The 20,082-nt window shown below is 49.3% G+C and overlaps 1 protein-coding gene across 1 annotated transcript in view; it reads right to left on the bottom strand.

Moving 5' to 3' along the window:
- Positions 1 to 4,016: 4,016 nt before the first annotated feature.
- Gnb1l (guanine nucleotide binding protein (G protein), beta polypeptide 1-like) overlaps positions 4,017 to 20,082 on the bottom strand; it is a 73,355-nt gene continuing 57,289 nt past the window's right edge. The window contains exons 6-7 of the mRNA XM_013031589.1: positions 17,360 to 17,575; positions 4,017 to 4,458 (exon numbers count right to left, since the gene is read on the bottom strand). Coding sequence (XP_012887043.1) covers positions 4,147 to 4,458; positions 17,360 to 17,575 — 528 coding nt within the window. The 3' untranslated portion in view covers positions 4,017 to 4,146. The remainder of the gene's footprint in view (positions 4,459 to 17,359; positions 17,576 to 20,082) is intronic.

Here is a 20,082-nt window from a genome sequence, read left to right as displayed (position 1 = left end):
GAGACTCTTAGCTCCAATTAACCACTAGAAAACTGGAAGTGGTGCTGTAGCTCAAGTGGTAGAATGCTCGCCTTGAGCTGAAGAGCCCAGGGACAGGGCCCAGGCCCAGAGTTTAAGCCCACAACTGCCAAAAAAGAAAAAGATCCTGGCTACCCCAGGTCAGGTCTGGATGTGCATCAGACCAGACCCTTGGACTCTAGTGTTCTACCAGAGTTGGCTCAGCTGCTGTTTGAAAGAGCTCAGATAAGTGACCAGGCTACCAGCTTTCCACATAATATTGGTAATGTCTACGGGGCCATGAATTTGGCTGGGGACCAGCCCCCCTTATCCACCTCAGGGTTCATGGCTCATATGAACTGAGGAGCAAGGGCTGCTTCACACACACAGAGCTTAAGGGCTGTTGATGCCTGACTAATTAATCACCAAAAACCAGAAGTGGGGCTGTGGCTCAGGTGGTAGAGCACTAGCCTTGAGAAAAAAAAAAAAAAAGCAAAAAAAAAAAAGCTAAGGAATAGTGCCCAGGCCCTCAGTTCAAGCCCTAAGATCAACACACACACACACACACACACACACACACACACACACACACACTCAGGCGACAGATCTGAGGATTGTAGTTTAAAGCCAACCAGGGCAGGAAAGCCTATGAGACTTTTATCCCCAATTAACCACCAAAAAACAGGAAGTGAGGGCTGGGAAGGTGGCTCAGTGGTAGAGCGCTTGCCTTGCATTCATGAGGCCCTGGGTTCGATTCCTCAGCACCACATAAGCAAAAAGAAAAAAAGCCAGAAGTGGCGCTGTGGCTCAAGTGGTAGAGCGCTAGCCTTGAGCTGAAGAGCTGATGGACAGCACCCAGGCCCAGAGTTCAGGCCCCATGACTGGACCCAAAAACAATAACAACAACAACAACAACAAAACAGGAAGTGAGCTGTGGCTCAAGTGGTAGATCATCAGATTTAAGCAAAAAAGTTAAGGGGCAATGCCTATGCCCTGAGTTCAAGTCCCAGTACTGGCTCAAGTCAATCAATCTATCAGGACTGGGAGCATGCCAAGTGACTGATTGCTTACCTGTGTGTAAATGGCTCTGGAGTCAATCCTTAGCACTGCAAAATGAATTAATGAATGAACCAACAAATATCTCCATAAATAAAATAAATTCTAGAAGGGAACAATTCTGCATTTAGCAAACCTAGTTCAATTCACAACACCTTGGACCTATGAAACATGTTTGTGACACAGGAATGTACTAGGGGATAGGGGTGAGGTACAGCCCCCACCTTCTTGAGAGAAATACGGGCTTTTGTCCTGATTCTAGGGGCTCCAGGGGCTCCTGGGTCTGAGGAGAGGCAGACACAGTGACAGGATAGCATTTGGGACAGGGCGGGGTCCCAGATAGGCTTGAGGAGGATGGCAGTGTGTGCTGCTGGCATAGTAGCAGAGGTCTTCTCTCAAAGGAACTGATCCCCCCACCCTCCCAACACTTTGCTGGAGGGTGTGGGCCGGTAGCTGAGGGGCCATACCTGTTCTGGTGAGCCAGGCTGACTTCTACTTACCAGATCCCCAAAGCACCTGCTTCTGCAGACCAATTCAACTTTGATCCATGGCCCATTCACTCCATTTCTAGAGACTCCTGTCTGCCAGCTCTGCCATAGGTCTTTGCCACTCAGACTCTTCTGTCTAGACTGTGAAGCCACACTTGTTGTGGGGCCCACTCTAGCTTTGTCTTTGGCAATTAAGTGCCACCTCCTTGACCCCTGCTGTGCTAGGCCAGTGATCGCCATTGCACTTATTTGCCAGTATCGAGGCTTGCATTCAGCAGCCTCATACTTGCTTGGCTTGCTTACTAACAATTGGTGCTCTACTATTTGAGCCATGCCTTCAGCCCTTCTTTTTGCTAGAGAACTGGAGATAGAGTCTTGTGGACTTTACTGGTTGGGTTGGGTTGTCTTTGAACTGTGGTCCTTCAGGTCTCAACCTCCTGAGATGCTAGGATTACAGGGGTGAGCCACTGGTGCCTGGCAGCTCACTGCCTTCCGTGACCATAGGCTGGGGACAACAGTTTCCATGGTAACTTTGTCTTGTGTGTGTAACTTTGTATGTATGTGTGTGTACGCATGTGCTGAGATTGGAATCCTGAGTTTTATATCTGCAAGACAAGCACTCTATCCCTAAGCTATACCTCCAGCCTCTCCCCCCATAACTTCTGATGGTCAGAGAATAACCACCAAGCCTTCTTTGAGTAGGCTGGGCTCACCCAGCATCTCCACCTTCAGTATGGGGGATGCGCAGGCCTCACATAACAAATTCCTCTCAGGATTCTGTCCCCCAGCTGCAGGGTCCCTCCCTCTTCTGGGTATCAAGGCAGGCAGACAAGGCAACAACATGAGTATGTCCTGGTCCTGGGACTTGAACTCAGGGCCTGAGGGCTGTCTCTGAGCTTTTTTGCTCAAAGCTAGAAACTATCACTGAAGGCACAATTAAGTCTCATGGACTTTCCTGCATGGGCTGGTTTCGAACCACGATCCTCAAATGTCAGCATCCTGAATAGCTAGGATTACACGTTATGAGCTTACCAGCACCCAGCTGGAGTATGCTTAAGACAACTTGCCACCAACCCTGCTATCAGCTCTTTCTAGCTCTGGAGCTCCCAACACTGAACCCACATCCCCAGCACTGTGGTTGTCTCAATTAATAACCTGACTTGTTTCACACTCCAATCACCTGGTCCCCATACCTTTCATTCCATGCCACACATGCTCCCCAGATTTTTGTTGATTTAAGCTGGAGACATCAGGCCGGCTGCTGCTAACTCTCTGCATGGATACCCCAACTCTGCATGCTGGCTGTGACATCTAGCTAGATGTGGGGTGGAGGGGGGGGAGGAACGTGAGGTCAACAGCATCTTAGAGGGCAGCACCACCCTCTCCCCAGGGCAGGGGCTCCAGTTCTTCAAGCAAAGGAGGCTCTTCTGGTCATCATGGAAGAATAGGGGTCTCGAAAGGGGTTCCCCTTTGTAGGGATCTGTCCATAGGCTGCACCCCTACTTCTAGGGTCCCACTCCTCCCCTTTTACTACCCACTTGTCAGGATCTTAGCCAGCCACCAGGGGCAGAAGGCAGTTCTGGGAGTTGTCCCTAGTTTTCATGGCATTGGTACTTGGTGCTTGCATACAGCTCTGCTTGTGCCCCTAGTCATCAGAGGGCCCATGTCCCCCTTGCCAGGCACACCGGAGACAGCTCCAACTCCTTTCAGCTTGCCCTGTCTGGAACAGGCACCTCCTTTTGGTCCCTCTCTGTACACCACAGGCTCCCACGGTCCTACCTACTTCTTGGTCCCCTTTCTGCCTTGATCTCTAGGGAGTTCACTAACATCCTTTTCTTAATCGTAGCCTCGGTCCTAGGTATTAGGAGTTCCTGACCATTTTTGCCAGGGAGACTTTGGCAGAGGCCATGATTGGAGTCTACAGCCTGTAGAGGCCCAGCCCTGGACTCCTGAACTCAGGCTTACTCACTCCACAGCAAGACCAAGGAAGGCTCCATTCAGGGGTCATCCAAGGACTCTGACCCTAATGCAGGGGCCCTGGGGATGTCTCCTCAGAGAGTTCACACCTTGAACCTACAGGTTTGCAGTAGAAGTTTATTGTAAGATACCTTCCAGTTGGCAATGGTGCCAGGCCCAAGCTATGCCTCTTTCCAAGCCACAGGTGCCAGGTGTCTGGCTTGGGCATCAAGTTCACGATCATATGCATGACACAGCTCATGAGGGAAGAGGGAAGCTCGTGAAGAAAGGGTGGATCCCACAGACCTGGGGACATATCCAGCTTCCCTCAAGGATTTCTTTCTTTCTTTTTTTTTGGGGGGGGTCTGGTTGTGGGGCCTGAATTCTAGGCCTGGGCACTGTCCCTCAGCTCTTCAGCTCAAGGCTAGCGCTCTACCACTTGAGCCACAGCACCACTTCTGGCTTTTTTCTTTTTGCTTATGTGGTGCTGAGGAATTGAACCCAGGTCCTCAGGCATGCAAGGCAAGCGCTCTACCACTGAGCCACCTTCCCAGCCCCAACAAACAACCTTTGATCCTTAGATCTCAGCATCACTAGCATCCAGCTATCACATGGTGCCCAGCTGAGAGTCAGTTTCCACAGGACAGGGTCAGGCTGCAGTGAAATGCCGGCCTCCCACCTCTGACTCTCCCAAGAAGGGTGTGGCTGAGTCACGTGGTCGGTACAGAGACCAGACACTGATACGCTGGTCCTTGGACCCTGCAGCCAGCAAGCCATTGGCAGCAAAGGCTACACAATGGACAGAAGCGCTGTGGAAGCCCAGCACGGCCAGTGGTTTCATTGTCTTCCAGTGAAACACTCGGATACGATGGTCCCAGCCTGCTGTGGCCAGGAGCTTGTGGTCTGGCCGAATTGTGACCTCAGCGATCCCCGGATTAGTGAGTTCGTGAGTGCTGCACACCTGTAAGACACAGGGAAGTAGGGAGAAGCATTAATGAGGGTACTACTAGACCCAGGGATGGGGTACTCAGCCATGGCTAGCCCCCATCCCTCCCTGCCCTGCCCAGGAAAGTGACAGACTCTGGGATGACAAGTTGGCCTCCTCATCTGTGATGCAGGACTTCAGCCCTTCCCTGCAGGGCTGCTGTGCTGGGCCAGCCCTTATCAGTAAGTAGCTCTCTGAACAGTAGATTTGGAGGCCCAGCCCATGGGGGAGAGCTTGGGGCTAGGGCTTGAGGCCGTGAGCATGTTGCATCCACATCTGGACACAGGTGATATTTCTAGCCTGAGGATGACATACAGAACCTTGGCCAGCACCCCAAAGCTTGAGAAGAACAAGAAATGCAAACTCTGTAGAGGTAAATGGAACCCTGAAAAATGCATTGGGAAGCCCCAGGGTGTGGACAGGGTGCTTTGGTTTCAATATGTCCCTTGCAAATTCATCTATCAATGGTATCTGGGTGTTGGGGCCTCTGGAAGGCAACTAGGATCTGATGAGGGCAGAGAATGGGGTCTCTATGATAGCATTGAGTGGCTTCCTAAAAGAGAGACTGAGCTCGCCTGCTTGCCCCATCTTGTCAGGAAATGAGCTTGTCCTTCAGCAGTAGGACAAGGGTCACATGCCAGCACCATGCTCGTGGATTTCCAGCCTCCAGAACTGTGAGCTAAATAAACCTCTATTCTTCATAAAATACTCAGTTGCAGACATTTTGTTATAGCAACAAAATGGAGTATGATAACAATAGAGGTGGCAGGAAGACCTAGTGCCTAGCCTGGTTCTAAGAAAGGAGCAGGACATTGGACAAGATATGGACTCACACAGGCATGTTCTGTCTGATGGAGCGATCTGGGAGCTGGCCTCTCTCTGGGGACCACTCAGTGCTGGAGGAACAGAAAGCCTTCTGCCTGGGATGCCCCCCTCACCCCTCCAAGAGTCAGGGCTTCCTTCCTGGTTACAGGATGCTATGGTCTAAATATGTTTAAGTGCTCCCTTCTAGAGGTTTATGTGTCAGGAGCTTGGTCCACAGTGTGGCAATGATAATATGGAACCTTTAGAAGTAGGGATCTAACCTTCAAGGTCTAACCTACAGCCACACTGGCTTCCTATCTGGTGATGTAATTTATTCCTCCACATATATTCCTGTCATGATGTGATATCATCCATCATTATGCCCTCACCAGAGGCCAAATAAATGTGACTTTTCATTCTTCTCAAATTTTGATATAAGGAAGTTTTTGCTATAGGTATTTTGCTATAAGAATGAAAAGCTGACAATACATAGCATTCTCAGTTATGTGGAACTGGCCTGTTTGTTGTGGGGCAATAGCTACTACTCACTCCATCAATGGCATCTTTCATCATGATGATGTCTAAGCACAGGCATTTTCTTCACCAGTGTATAGCCTGACCCAAACACCACAAGCAATTTCTATTGCTCCTACTTTTTTTCTAAATGCCTCCTCAGTTGAAAATTACTCATTCTACAGAGATAACACATGGAAAAAGAAGGAAAGAAAGGGGGAAAATGAAAGGCAACCCAGAAGCCAGTGGAAAGGGTCACTTGGCAATTTAGCTATAAATCAACAAAACAAAGCTTAATAAATTATCTCTACAAAGTATCTCTACAAAACCAGAATCCAGAGCAGCAAAACTCTAAGGAGATTCAACCTGGCAGAGTTCAGGAAAGATCTAGAAGAAATTATTTGAAATGAAAGGAAGAGCAGAAGACTCAGAATAAAACAGGAAGGGATGTAGAGGGCAGGAAGAATGAAATGAGCAAAATGAGAGGAAAACTAAGAGTCAAAAATGGACAGGATAGTGCCCAAGCCCAGAGTTCAAGCCCCACGACCACCACCACCACCAACAACAAAAGGACAGGATATGGTGGTACACATTTGTAATCCTAGCTACTCAGAAGGCTGAGATCTGAGGGTCATGGTTTGAAGCCAGGCCAGGCAGGAAAGCCTGTGAGAATCTTATCTCCAGTTTAATAACAGAAAAAGCTGCGGCTCAAGTGGTAGAGTGCTAGGCTTGAGCAAAAGCTGCTTAGGGATAGCAACTAGGCCTAGAGTTCAAGGCTTAGGACTGGAGACAAAAGGGCAGGAGAGAATATGGAGGGAAATGAGAGAAGTGGCATGTTGTTGAAATTGAAGTCTTCTAATTTAAGTCCAAAGAAAGGCTATAGGATGGTCAATATTAAGATATGCTCTAGCTGGGTGCCAATGGCTCATGCCTGTGATCCTAGCTACTCAGGAGGCTAAGATCTGAGGATCAAGGTTCAAAGCCCCTGGGCAGGAAAGTTCGTGAGCCTCTTATCTCCAATTAACTACCAGAAAACCAGAAGTGGTTCTGTGGCTTAAATGGTAGAGCACTTGCTTTGAGCTGAAGATCTCAGAGACAGTGCCCAGGCCCACAGTTCAAGCCCCCCCCCACCCACTAAAAAAAAAAAAGATATGTTCTAGTAGAATTATTAGACTTCTGACCAATAAAGTCCTTTTGTTAGCAAGGTTTAAAAAAAAAAAGGCTGTACTGATAATGAGGGTAAAGTGTTGGTTGTCCTTGGAACGTTCCAGAGTCATATCTGTGCCAGGGACCATGGAGTGATGCTCACAGAGGCTGAGAAGGAAAGTCCAAGGACTTTATATCTGGCCAAACTGTCACTCAATTGTACAAACAATGGACAGACATTTTTGAACATGTAAGAACTCAAAAAATATTGCTCCCTTAAGTTTTTCTGGAAGAACAAGAAGATTAACTCCAGTCTTGGAAGAGAGAACCAGAGAACTCTAGCAAATGGTCTGGCAGACAGCTCTGAATCTACTTACCTGCAGGATTAGGTCTAAAACATATGGGGATTATGGGTATAGAGCTGGTTATGCAACCAATAGAATATGGGAGGGGAATGAGAAAGAAGGGATGTTGGTTAAGTTCAACTGATTTGCTCATTTGTCATTTGGGGCCAAAGATGCAACAGCCAATCTTACATTTGAGAGATAATCTGACACCACCATAAATATTTCCCTCTCTTCTCCCTCCGGACACAAGGTTGCCTTAATTTCTTAGCATTTGTTTTTCATAATATGAAGCAATATGAATAACATGAAGTAAAAATATAAATGTACTCAATAGCTTTCTGATTGGATTCCAAAATTAAATCCATTTCTGTGCTATGTATAACAAACGTCTCCACAGGATGGACTGGGGGATGAATCAGAAGAATGCAAACAGGCACAGGAAAAATGGTATTCTAGATCTATAATAACTACACTAAACACAAATGGACTAAATGCTCCAATTAAAAGATAGTGATACTAGCTCCTTAGGAGGCTGAGATCTGAGGACTGCAGTTCAAAGCCAGCCTGGGCAGACTTTGTGAGACTCTTATCTCCAATTAACTCCAATTAACTCATAAAAATCTGGAAATGCAGCTGTGGCTCAAGTGATAGAGCTCTAGCCTTGAGTGAAAAAGGTTAGTGATAGTGCCTAGGCTGAGTTCAAGCCCCAGGATTAGCACAAAAAAGAAGAAGGAGAAGGAAGAGGAGGAGGAGGAGGAAGAAGGAAGGAAAAGGAAGAAAGGAGAAGGGAGAAGGGAGAAGGAGAAGGAGAAGAAGAAGAAGAAGAAGAAGAAGAAGAAGAAGAAGAAGAAGAAGAAGAAGAAGAAGAAGACGAAGAAGAAGAAGAAGAAAAAGAGGAAGAGAAAGAGGAAGAGGAAGAGGAAGAGGAGGAGGAGGAGGGAAAAGAGGTAGTGATAAAAAAGTAAAACACAAGTATATGTCATCCATAAAGGATGCTTTTCAAATCTATCTATCTATCTATCTATCTATCTGTCTGTCTGTCTGTCTGTCTGTCTGTCTGTCTGTCTGTCTGTCTGTCTATCTATCTATCTATCTATCTATGGAGAGACTTAAATAGGACTAAAGTAAAAGCCTGGAAAAAGACAAACCTAAGGAAGTTGAAGCTGCTATTCTATACCAACTGATTTCAGGACATTCAGTGGTAGAGTGTTTGCCTTACATGCACAAGGCCCTGGTTTTAAGCCCCAGCATTGCAAAAATAATAAAATAAACCTAAGAACATTTCATGATAAAAATGGTCATTTTCATTAGCATGCAGTTAACATTTGAACTTTAAAGATCATGGAACAAAATTGGCAGAACTAAAGGGAGAAATAGGCACGACAGGCTGGCAATCTAAGGCTTTCCATTGGGAACGGAGAGGACACCAGACAAAGGTAATCCATAAGGAAGAAAGAAGACTTGAACTATAGACCACGTGGAGTGACCTAAGTTAGTCTTGTTGACAGAAGACTCCACCCCACAACTGCACAACACCCGTCCTAGCCAAGCACATATGGTCTGTTCCCAAGATACATCACGTGCTGAGCCTAATGCAGCCTCTAGAAGTTCCTACACAGATACTGTACAGGGTATAGTCACTGACAACAAAATTAAAGAAGATTAAAGATACCTGCAGAATCAACAAAGATTTGAAAATTAATCTACTTCTAACAAATGTATGGATCAAAGAGGAAATCACCCAGGGGAAAATATTTGGAACAGAACTAAAAGAAACAGTACCTCTTCCCACATTGACGATGACTAGACTGGAAACTGACTTCTTAATGGTCCTGCATAAGGCAGACCCCTAAAATTCAGGCTCCGTGGCTACCTCTCCAGAGCATGAACACCACCAGTACCCACTCACACATACCCAGTGATCACCGGCACTAGACACCAAGAGGTTGCCCCAAAGGACCCTAAAGGGCAGCCTTGGCTTAGAGGAGAAAGGCTGGAGATGTACAGATCCAGCCAGGAGAGTGAGACCCAGCCCAAGAAGAGACAGGTCTCCATCTAAAGGGCCAGGAAGGCTTAAAAACCCCAAAAGCTACAGAAGGAAATGTAACTGAAGGAAACAGCCTGAGCATAGGAATAGTTGAAAACATCAACAAAGGGATGCCAAAAGACAATTAACAAAGAGATTATCATTTTATAAATGCTTGCTCCTAAGCTGTTTTTCAAATGCATAAAGCAATATGGGGGCCAGTCCTAGGAGCAAGGTAAGGAGCAGGCCAGCACCAACCACATCACTGCTCCTTCAGAGACCATGGCCAGTAACAATGACAGAGTGGGGTTGTAATCCAGTGGAGATACATGACCCAGTGACCCACTTACATGTGCAGCTGTGCCTCAGTCTCCACCAGAAAGAGGTGCACATGTGGAATACTTAGGCAAATTGGCGGAGCCCTCCGCATTGCAAAGAACTGATATCATTCAAACCTTGTTCTCTAACCACCAAGTAATTAAGTTAGAATTTGAAAACTAAAAGATAATGGGTGGGTGGGTAACGCTTGAAACATTTGGAACCATAAACTCTAATCAGCTCACTGGCCAGAGAACAAATAAAAACAAGGTCCATCCAGAGGGAGGGATGAAGATGATGACACAAGGAACTAGAGAGAACTAGCGAGAACATGGGAACTAGCTAGAATGTCACTCAGTGGGAACACACAGGCAAACAAAGGCTGTGAACTGACAGCTTGCTCACCCAACTAAGTGAACAGAGTGACAAAGTGAACCCAGAGAACACAGGAGAAAAGAAGAGAAAGACCAAAAGATGAGGACTGGAGGCATGGCTCAATTGGTAGAGTACCTGCCAAGCAAACCCGAGGCCCTGAATTCCAACCCCAGTATTGGGGGGAAAACACACACAAAAATAACAAAAATTAATGATAAATTTGAAAAATACAGACTTTGAGGATCAACAAGAATTATGACTAATCAAGAATAGAAAGGAAGTCAGGCAGCAGTAGGTTGCACCTGTAATCCTAGCTACTTAGGAGGCTGAGATCTGAGGATCTCCATTTGATGCCAGTCTGGGCAGAAAAGTCTGTGAAACTCTTATCTTGAATAAACTACCCCCCCAAAAAGTCAAAAGTGGAGCTTTTTTCAAGTGATAGAGCTCTAACTTCAAGCAAAAAAAGCTCAAAGACAGTGTCTAGGCCCTTAATTTAAGCCCCCAGACCGAGGGGGGCGGAGGGAAGGAGGAGAACCATAACAGTACTGTAGTATGGCAGAAATGAACAGCCATGGACAACTACAACCTGGTCCTCAGGAAAATACCTTGTAAATTTTTATGTCTACAGTCAGATTCCTAGAAAAACACAACTCCCCACTCCCAAAGAAACCTAAGTAAGTCCACAAACAAAATTGGAACTTCTTCTCCAGGGAACAAACACCCACAGTATAACAGTGTAGGCAAAGACTGACCCCATTGGATTTGGAGCTGACAGAACTCAGAGGTAGAGACTTGCCTAGCACTCAAGAAGCTCTAGGTCAGAGAAAGAGGGGGGGGAAGGAAGAAAGGAAGGAAGGAAGGAAGGAAGGAAGGAAGGAAGGAAGGAAGGAAGGAAGGAAGGAAGAGGGGCTGGGAAGGTGGCTCAGTGGTAGAGTGCTTGCCTTGCATGCATGAGGCCCTGGGTTTGATTCCTTAGCACCACATAAGCAAAAAGAAAAAAAAGCCGGAAGTGGTGCTGTGGCTCAAGAGGTAGAGCGCTAGCCTTGAGCTGAAGAGCCAAGGGACAGCACCCAGGCCCAGAGTTCAGGCACCACTACTGGACCCCCAAGAAAGAAAGAAAGAGAGAGAGAGAGAGAGAGAGAGAGAGAGGGAGGGAGGGAGGGAGGGAGGGAGGGAGGGAGGGAGGGAGGAAATGGCTCATAATTCTAGCCATGTGGGAAGCAACCAGGGGAGGATCATGGTTTGAGGCTGTTCTAGGCAAGAAGTTAGAAAAGACTCTATGTCAATCAATAAGCTAAGCATGGTGGAGCATACTATAATTCTAGCCAGTCAGGAGATGGAGATAGGCAAATCAAGATGTAAGACTAGCCTGGGCAAAAATGCAAGATTGTATTGCAAAAACAGCTAAAGCAAAAATGACTGGGGGTGTAATTCAAGCGGTAGAGTGCTTGGCTAGCAAGTGAAGGCCTTGAGTTCAAACCTAAACATTGTGAAATAAGCCAAATACAACAACAGCCTGTCCAGACTCATACAGCAGTTAGGAAAGAAAGGCTAGTTCCCAGGCCCCTGGCATCTCCACATCAGCAGAACTAAGTAGAAGCAGGGAACGGATGCTGGTCAGTCCACAACCCTGAACAACTCCGACCAAGCCCAGTAGAGTGAGAAGGCAACATGCTATGTGTTGGGAACTTTTAGAGATGACTTCATTTCTCTAGGTTGTCCAGACTGGTCTTGAATTCCTGGATTCAAGTGATCCTATCTCAGACTCCTGAGTAATTTAGGATTACAGCCACATGCTACCATATCTGACTTTATTTTGCTGTTTTGATGTTAAAGGAAATAATCCAATTCACTAAATTAACAGATTCAAGAAGAAAACCTGTTATCAGTCTGAGGGATGCAATAAACACATTGAGTACCCACGCGTGATCTAATCTTTTCCACAAGGAGTGGAAGAGAGGAATCGTATCTGATAGCTCCTGTGGATAACCTGTAGCCATGCAGCCTCCCTGCCTACCCAGCCCAGCCCACGATGTCACTGCCCTGCTTGTATGTGACAGATCTAGGATTCAGCCAGAAAAATCAGAGTCTGGATTTCTGATTCTTCGAGTCCCTTTGCCACCTGTTTTGTATATTATGGCCAAGGCCCTGACCAGCCTGACATTCTGCCCTTCCCGCTGGTTCTCAGCGCCAGGCTCTAGCAACTCCTGACCCTGCCGACTCCTGGCCCTGCCTTTCTCCTGTTGCCCACAGAAGCTAGTACTGTGTGTCCTGTATGCCCTGTTCATCTTGCATTGCTCTTACATGGCAGAACTTGTGGTTCTGGGATCTCTTATCTCTGAGATCCCTGCAATTACATGTGAGCAGCAGAACGGGCTGTACCATGAGCAGTTGTCTACTCTAGCATCGTGGGCAGCCTGTAGGGCCCAGCTGCTGGGGCCTCCTCCTTCTCTGCTCCCCCCACTAGCTATCCATAGCAGCATCCCCACTACTCAGTGGAAGGCCCGCACTGGAGCAAGGTCATAAGGCAGACACCACAGTGCCCTGTGCATGCAATGCGGAGCCACCTGCCTGAGGATACAAACTTGAACCCTCCTTATGATTCCCCGGGCCCAGCACGTGACTGGCCCGGGAGAACTGGCAGCGGGAACCAGGGTGGGAGGCTGACCTGACTTCAGTTTATCCTCATCTCTACTGGGGACTTTGTTGTTTTGTTTGTTTGTTTTTTGTTTTTGGTCAGTCATGGGGCTTGAACTCTGGGCCTGGGCGCTGTCCCTCAGCTCTTCAGCTCAAGGCTAGTGCTCTACCACTTGAGCCACAGTGCCACTTCCGGCTTTTTTTTTTTCTGCTTATGTGGTGCTGAGGAACCGAACCCAGGGCCTCATGCATGCAAGGCAAGTGCTCTACCACTGAGCCACCTTCCCAGCCCCATCTCCTGGGAACTTTGCTCTGGCTCAGTGGTAGAAAGGCAACTTCTGGTCACTGAGCACTGGGCCTAGCTCAGGGTCATTTCCTTGCTACTCCTTATTTATGAGACTTCCCCCTACCCCCACCCCCCACCCTCGCCCCCAGGGTGGCATTTTCTGAGAGGAGAAAGGTTTTTGGTGGGTTGGGTTTATTTTGGGGGGTGGGGAGGTTGGTATTAGGCTTGAACTCAGGGCCTGAGCTTTTGTGCTCAAGGTTAGCACTCTACCACTTGGAGCCACAGTTCCACTTCCAGTTTTTGGGTAATTAATGGGAGGTCAGAGTCTCATGGACTTTTCTGCCCGGGCTGGCTTTGAACTGTGATCCTCAGATCTCAGCCTCCTGAGCAGCTAGGATTACAGGTGTGAGCCAGCTCTCACCCAGCACCTGGTTGAGAGAGCTGTGTTTAAACCTATACCCTGCTGCTGAAGATCCAGAGCTCCAGCAAGTCAACACATCGACAGTCCTGGCTCTCAAACTCCCCAGAAAAAGAGGTGTAGACAGGGGCAGCGGCGGCCTCTGCTGTCTCGCGGCCTCTAGTGCCTTCACCTGAGCAGCTGAGGTGCCAGATCCTGCCCAGGGGCATGGCTGAGCAGATTCACCACTGACCACTGTGGCTCCGCTGTCCTCAGGGACCACCAGAGCCACTCCTGGAAACAAAAGCATGGAGGCAGAGGACCGGGTTCCCCTAGAGGCAATGAAAGAGACCTGCCTGCAGTGTCTGGCTGCCGCTAGGCCCTGTGGTGTCCATTAAGTAGAGGCCTCTGTAGAGCCGGCCACACTGTGATCCAGATGGGACTGCAGATGGGAACACATCCAGGACACTGGCTAAATGCAGTGAGGAGAGAGCGTGGCAGGACCACTTCTGGCCCAGGGCTGACTGGGGTAGGGGGAGCCTCATTATTACTTAAAGACCTAAAAATACTACTAGCTGTAAATCAGTCCCTGCTTCAAGGCTGTGGGCCCTGCCCCAAGCGTGGGAGGAAGAATGGGGCCTGCGGACCACCTGTAGCCAACAGCAGTCCAAGCCCAAACCCAGTGGCTTGTGGTAAAGCCACCTCATAAGGCAGGCATGGGGCTTGGGCATCATCAATTGTCTCGGAGCCATCTGTGGGCACTGGCCTGAGCAGGTAGCCTCCTGGTCACTGCCACAGCCCCTGGTTGAGCCCTGGCCTGGACTAGGACCCTCCAGGAAGGATCTCTGGCCACCAGTGGCTCTTACAGCACATGACCTCAGGTGCCAGGAATGCGCAGAGCGGCGGCCATCTGGTTCTGATTACCCACGCTCTGCTGCGGGAACCGCGTCCACGGCTCTGCTCCCCAGCGCCGCCCAGGAGAGATTGATTTGGGCTCATTAGAGGTTTCATCAAGAGGACACAAGGGAGGCACGTCTATACCCACGTGGCTCTTAGGCCAAGACAGGCAGCCATGTTGCAGTGCTCTGTCATGGGTGAGGACCCTCTGAATGCTGAGGGCTCAAGGCCACCTCCCTTGCCCCTGATGGGAATCTGCTTTGTTCTCATAACTCAGTATTGCTCCCATGGCTTGCCCCACTGATTACTGTTCCACCAAGGGATTTCCCCAAACTTCTCCAGCCTAGTCTCCAGCCCAGAGTCTTAATCTACTTGCCCACCCCATGCCCAGGTGCTAAGTGCCCAAGCTCCTTGCAAACAAGGTAGGAGACTTGTTCAAACATTAGATTTCTTTCCTGGACCTGCCAAACTTACACCATAATAAACTCAGACTCTTTGAACACTCAGCTACCTGTGACCCTGCCCCCCAACCTTTATGCCTCATGTCTCCTGATTCTCCTCAGGTCACTATGGAGTCCCTCTTCAACTCTATTAAAGTTGATCTGGTCTGTTGAGATTGTATTTTTCTCTTCCTTTACTCCAATATCCTTGTGACTCAGTTTCCTAACAGCCCCAAGAATCAAGAACCCCCTCAGATGGTTTGTCTTGGCAACATACCCCAATTCTTTTCCCGCAGAGGCCTGGGTTTTACAGAACCTAGAATCTCCAAGGCCTCTGGGACTAGGGCTAGACATGACACCGGATGAAACTACACCAGGCCTTTATCCAATCTGCAGGGTCACCCTCTCCCTCCCAACAGCAGTGTGCTCAGCTGCAGGGGGGAGGGCCCCCCTCCCCTTTGATGTGTATGGCTCAGCCAGACCCTACCCAGCACCAGCCATCACCCCAACCACTTCCAGGCTGCAATTCCTGCTTTCCCTTCTGCTTTAACTTTTCAATTCATTAGTGGAGTAAAAGTTCATCTCTGGACTGCAACGTGCCTCATAAATTTAAATCTTAAGTTCCAGCAGCTGTTTCCCAAACACTCCAGAAGAGACCAAACAGATCTAGGCCAGGAGAGCCCCCTCCCAGGGAGCCTGTGCTGGGTACAGGAAGCCTGAGTAGGGAACTGCACAGCTCTCTTGGGAAAGTTGCCTGGGTTCAACCTTTCACAGTCAGACAGATGAGGGTCAAGCCATAGGGGGACCAACACTGGACCCTATGGGTCAGTGCTGCTGTGTCCCCACATCAGGCTTGAGGAGTAGAAGGAAGAGGTATGAGGGAGACGCCCATGCCCACTGGCTGGGCTTAGCATCTAGACACAGTAGTTCAGGATTCTGCACCCAGAGTGTCTCAGTCCAGTGTTCTATAAGCATCTTGGCTTTCACCCCACCCCCTCTCACACCAAAGCCCACAAATCCAAGGGCTGAGAGACACCACCTGCCTTGGGTAGAGGTGTGAGAAACTGTTCCTTCCAACAGGGTTTCTGTGGGTTTCACTACACATTGATGGAAGGATGGGTGGACAGACAGGACAGCTCCACTCCCAATCTACTGTGTGCCTGGTAATCAATTGTCTGCCTCCTAGGCTAGTCAATGCCCAGGAGGTATGCTGGATGCCTGTTTGGCTGGTAGGCTCCATACTACCCGTCTTCCCCTTCTTTACTGGGCTCTGCAGAAACCCTGGCAGGGATACCAGGCCAGCCTCACTGCCTCCATGCTGAGGCCTTGCTGTGTTCTCTGACACTTGGAGTACTCAGGGTCTGCCTCCACTCCATCCTCCTCAGTGCGCAGACCCAGACATGTGTCTCATCTTCTCAGGCACCCCTTCTAGCTCTTCTCTATTGCTCAGAACTCTTCCTCTGCTGCAATCCTTGCCCCCCTCTGTCCACTGCCCTTACTTGTCCCTCTCTCAGCATGGCCTTATGATGAGTCCTCGGTTGTACCATGGGTTTGTGAATATCCGCAGGGCCCAGGTCCCGCTCAGTACCACCCGAGTCCAGACTTTCACCTAGGATACTAACCCATCACATGCCTCAGGGACTCAAGTGGTACCCACTCAGGATATCTGATCAGCCAAAGGTAAGGCTCACCCACCCTCCTAGCTGCAGGATCCAGGCTAGAGAATGCCAAGGCTACTGGGAAAGGCTGTATATGGAATATGTGGACCACCAGACCCAGATCCTTTCCTCAGAGCTGTCGCCCAGAGTCCTAGTAAGCCCAGGAGTGGGCCTGCAGTGGTTTCTGCTGCTGGATACCACAGGAGCCACAACTCCCACCTGCCACCCTCTCTTACCAGGGCTGCTTCCCAAGTGGCACTGGGAAGTCAAAATCTATCTTCTGAGGCGAATGACTATTCTGTGCCTATATCAGACTCCCTGAGTCACCAGGCCACTCTCTGAGGGCCCCATGGCCTGTAGCATGATAGACCCACACCAAAGCAAGGCCTGGATATGTGTCATACTGCCCCACCTTGAACCAATGCCCCAGACCCTACTGGGTAAAACTGCCACCTTGACAACCCTATAACTGCACACTACAACCACAGGCCTAGGCCTGGATATCTAGCAATTCTCAGCTATACCAGTTGGATAAGGCACAAGAAATTGGGGGAGACCTCTAGTAATCCCACTCAGCTGAGGCTTCACACCTGCCTTGATGGGGGTACCTTCCTGCTACCCCTGAGTAACAACCTCCCTAGAGCTAGCTCGAAGCCTACCACTGGGGGCCTATATCTCTGTGCTTTCCATAGTGGAGGGTTTTTTGATTAATCAGTTCCTTTACTGACCGAATTCCTCTGAGCTTTCACAAAGGGGTTTGGATCTGCCTGGACTCTACGTGCCTTTCTCCAGACGGACTGACATGTCATCTGTGAACCCGTGGTCTGGGAGAAACCCAAACCATGTGAGTGCAGGGCCACGCCCACATGCCCTTCCTCCTGTACTGGCTGAGGACAGGCCCGCCAGCACCACCTCCGGGTGATTAATTAGCCAGGGATCTGCGGCAGCTCCTCTTCATGCCTAAATATTGTTTCAGCCTATCAGACTGTTAGTGCAGAGCAGGATAAATGAGACCCAGGGCCCGTGCACTGACCTGCAGGGATGGCTGCCCATCCAGGCTCCAGACAGCCAGAGCCTTGCCCGCAGAGCCCGAGACACCCCTGGCCTTCTGGGAGTCAAAGTCAAGGCCCATAACGGGTTCTTCATGGCAGGAGACTTGGCTGCACACCTTCCGCTCCGAGATGTCCCACAGGGCCACTGATCCATCCTCATACCCAGCCAGAAGGAGGGGCCGGCTACTGCAGTTGGCCTGTGGAGAATAGAAGAGTGAACAGCTTCCAGAAGGGCCCTGACTCCAGTGTATTTTGGGGAGACAAGCCTTGGGCTGCATCTTCTGCCAGGTCTGGAGTAGCATGGCCCTGTCAGGGAGTAGTTTCCTTTGCTTTCCACATGGCTTGGTAGCCTTAAGGCTTGCTCTGCACCCCCTCTTCCCCCACAATGCCTTCCCACACATCTCCTTTGATGATTGACACCATCAGCTTTGGTCTGGCAGAGCTGCTGGGGGGCTGGAGGGCACAGCCCAGAGAGGCTAGCCGAGCCCCAGACTCACATGGCTGTAGCACTTCTTACCAGCCCTGAGAACCTACATCCACTTGCACAGGAGCCAAGGGGAAGCCCTAGGTACCCATCATCCCTTGGGTTGCCAGGGATCCATCCTCTTGCCTGCTCCCCAGGGCCAAGACTCAAGGCCACTCCTTGTTGAGGCTGGTCACCTGTAGAACTCCCAGGCAGGAAAATCACAAGCTCTAACTTGGTGAAAAATGAACTTTCTGGGCTTTGTCAGCGTGTCTGCAGAAGCCCCCACCCCTGAAAGCCTGGTGTGTGTGAGACTCTAGCAGCCTTTGCTACCATGATGAATGAGGGTGAGGGTCAGAGGGCTCTGTGCCCCAGGCAGACGCTTCGTTTATTTAGCCTCTGGAATAACTACAGAAGAGTGCTGCAGGATCCAAATCATTCTAGGGGATATAGCCATCAGTCCCAGCACTGAGCAGTGGTTTAAGAGAGACTTCATGCTGGGCACTGGTGGCTCATGCCTTTAATCCTAGCTACTCAGGAGGCTGAGATCTGAGGATCACAGTTCAAAGCCAGCTGGGGCATGAAAGTCCCAGCTAGGGCAGGAAAGTCTATGAGACTCTTAACTCCAGATAGCCACTGGAAAACCAGAAGTGGTGCTGGTGGCTCAAAGTGGTAAAACACTAGCCTTGGGCACAAACATTCAGGGACAGAGCCCAGGCCCTGCCTGAGTTTAAGCCCCACAACCAACAACAGCAAAAAAAAAAAAAGAAGAAGGAAGGAAGGAAGGGGGTGGAGAGAGAGAGAGAGAGAGGAAGGGAGAGAGAGAAAGAGGGAAAGAGGGAAAGAGGGAAAGAGGGAGAGAGGGAGAGAGAAAGTTCACATGGCTGAGCACGGAGGTCTGAGTTAGCTGCAGGCCTATAGCATGTGTCCCACAAGTAACTGTAATAGCACAGGAGCCAGGGCTCAGTGTTAGAAGCTGAGGCTGAGTTTTACTGAGAAATGGCAATGGGTCCCTCTCATCATGAACAATGGTTCTGGCCAGTCTGCACGAAGCCTGTGGCCTCTGAGTTCTGCAATGAGGGCTATGTGTGGTAGTACCATGGAGTGACCAGAGGAGGAACCAGCCTAGTCTGGAGGGTCTTGCCGGGACTTGTAGTCCTTACAGGCTGCCATCAATAGCCCAGCACCTGGCTGGTCACCCTGTGCTTTGCTACCTGTGCCCTAAATCCTTGATCTGCTCTCTGGCATCTCTCCTGTCCTTCAGCTGAGATCTAGAGGCAAGGACTTGCTCTGAAGCCCTTCTTGTTCCTTGATGTACAGCTAAATGCACCACAGTAGGCCAGAGTTGAGGCCCCAGGATTCAGGGACTGGAAGCTCTATTTGAAGGCTCACGCCAACACTGCTACCTCAGGTGTGACTTAGATCCTGATCTTAAGTCCTGGCAATAATGCTTCTAACAATGTAGGTTGGTTACTTTGAGGAGCAAAATAAAAATGTACTTGACTGTTTCAGGGGGAAAAAATACTAGATCAAACCATCACCACATTCAGATTAATAAACTTACAACCCAGACCTTCAGACTTAGGGAGGGGAAAAAAAAAAGGAGTCTTCCTAGTTACCATAGGTGACTGTAGCTAAGCACTTTACCTAGATCCAGAGCACCATCAAAACTGATTTGTCCTTCTGTCAACTCGATTAATTACCATAACAAGTTTGTACATCCCTTTCTACACACTTTTTTCTGCTGGAATTTCTACCCGATTGCGCAACAAGCCATGTTTCCCTGGGAGCAGAATAGGAGCGGGTGCCGCCATGGGAGTCCTGTCCCAGGATGTGGGAGCACTGTGCTCACCCCCTTCAGACACTCCAGCAGGGATAGGCTAAGGAAGTAAGGAGGGGAAATGTTCATTTCCCAGAGGAAGTGCCAAGAACCCTCAGGGGAGCCCCATCTGGACCCAAAGAGGCCAAGGACCCAAGCTCTGCCTCTGAAGCCCAACTGAGTCCAAGCTGCTGCTCCAGGAACTCTGTAGTTTCTGGTGTTTCAGAAGCCCTCACCTCCCCTGTCTCCCCAATGGTTTCTCGCTAAGAGGCTGAAGTGGCAGAGGTGATACCCCAGGCTCAGCTTACTGAAGATCCTGAAACTTCAGTCAAGAAATTGGGATTAAAAAAAATTGGAGTGGGGCGGGGGGTGAAGTTAAACAGAGACAGACAGCAATAAGGGCCAGTGATCTTTCTATTCAT

Source organism: Dipodomys ordii, unplaced genomic scaffold (assembly GCF_000151885.1).
Source record: "Dipodomys ordii isolate 6190 unplaced genomic scaffold, Dord_2.0 Scaffold141, whole genome shotgun sequence".
Taxonomy (NCBI): domain Eukaryota; kingdom Metazoa; phylum Chordata; class Mammalia; order Rodentia; family Heteromyidae; genus Dipodomys; species Dipodomys ordii.
The sequence above is the reverse complement of the archived record's forward strand: the minus strand, read 5'-3'. Positions and strand labels throughout refer to the sequence as shown.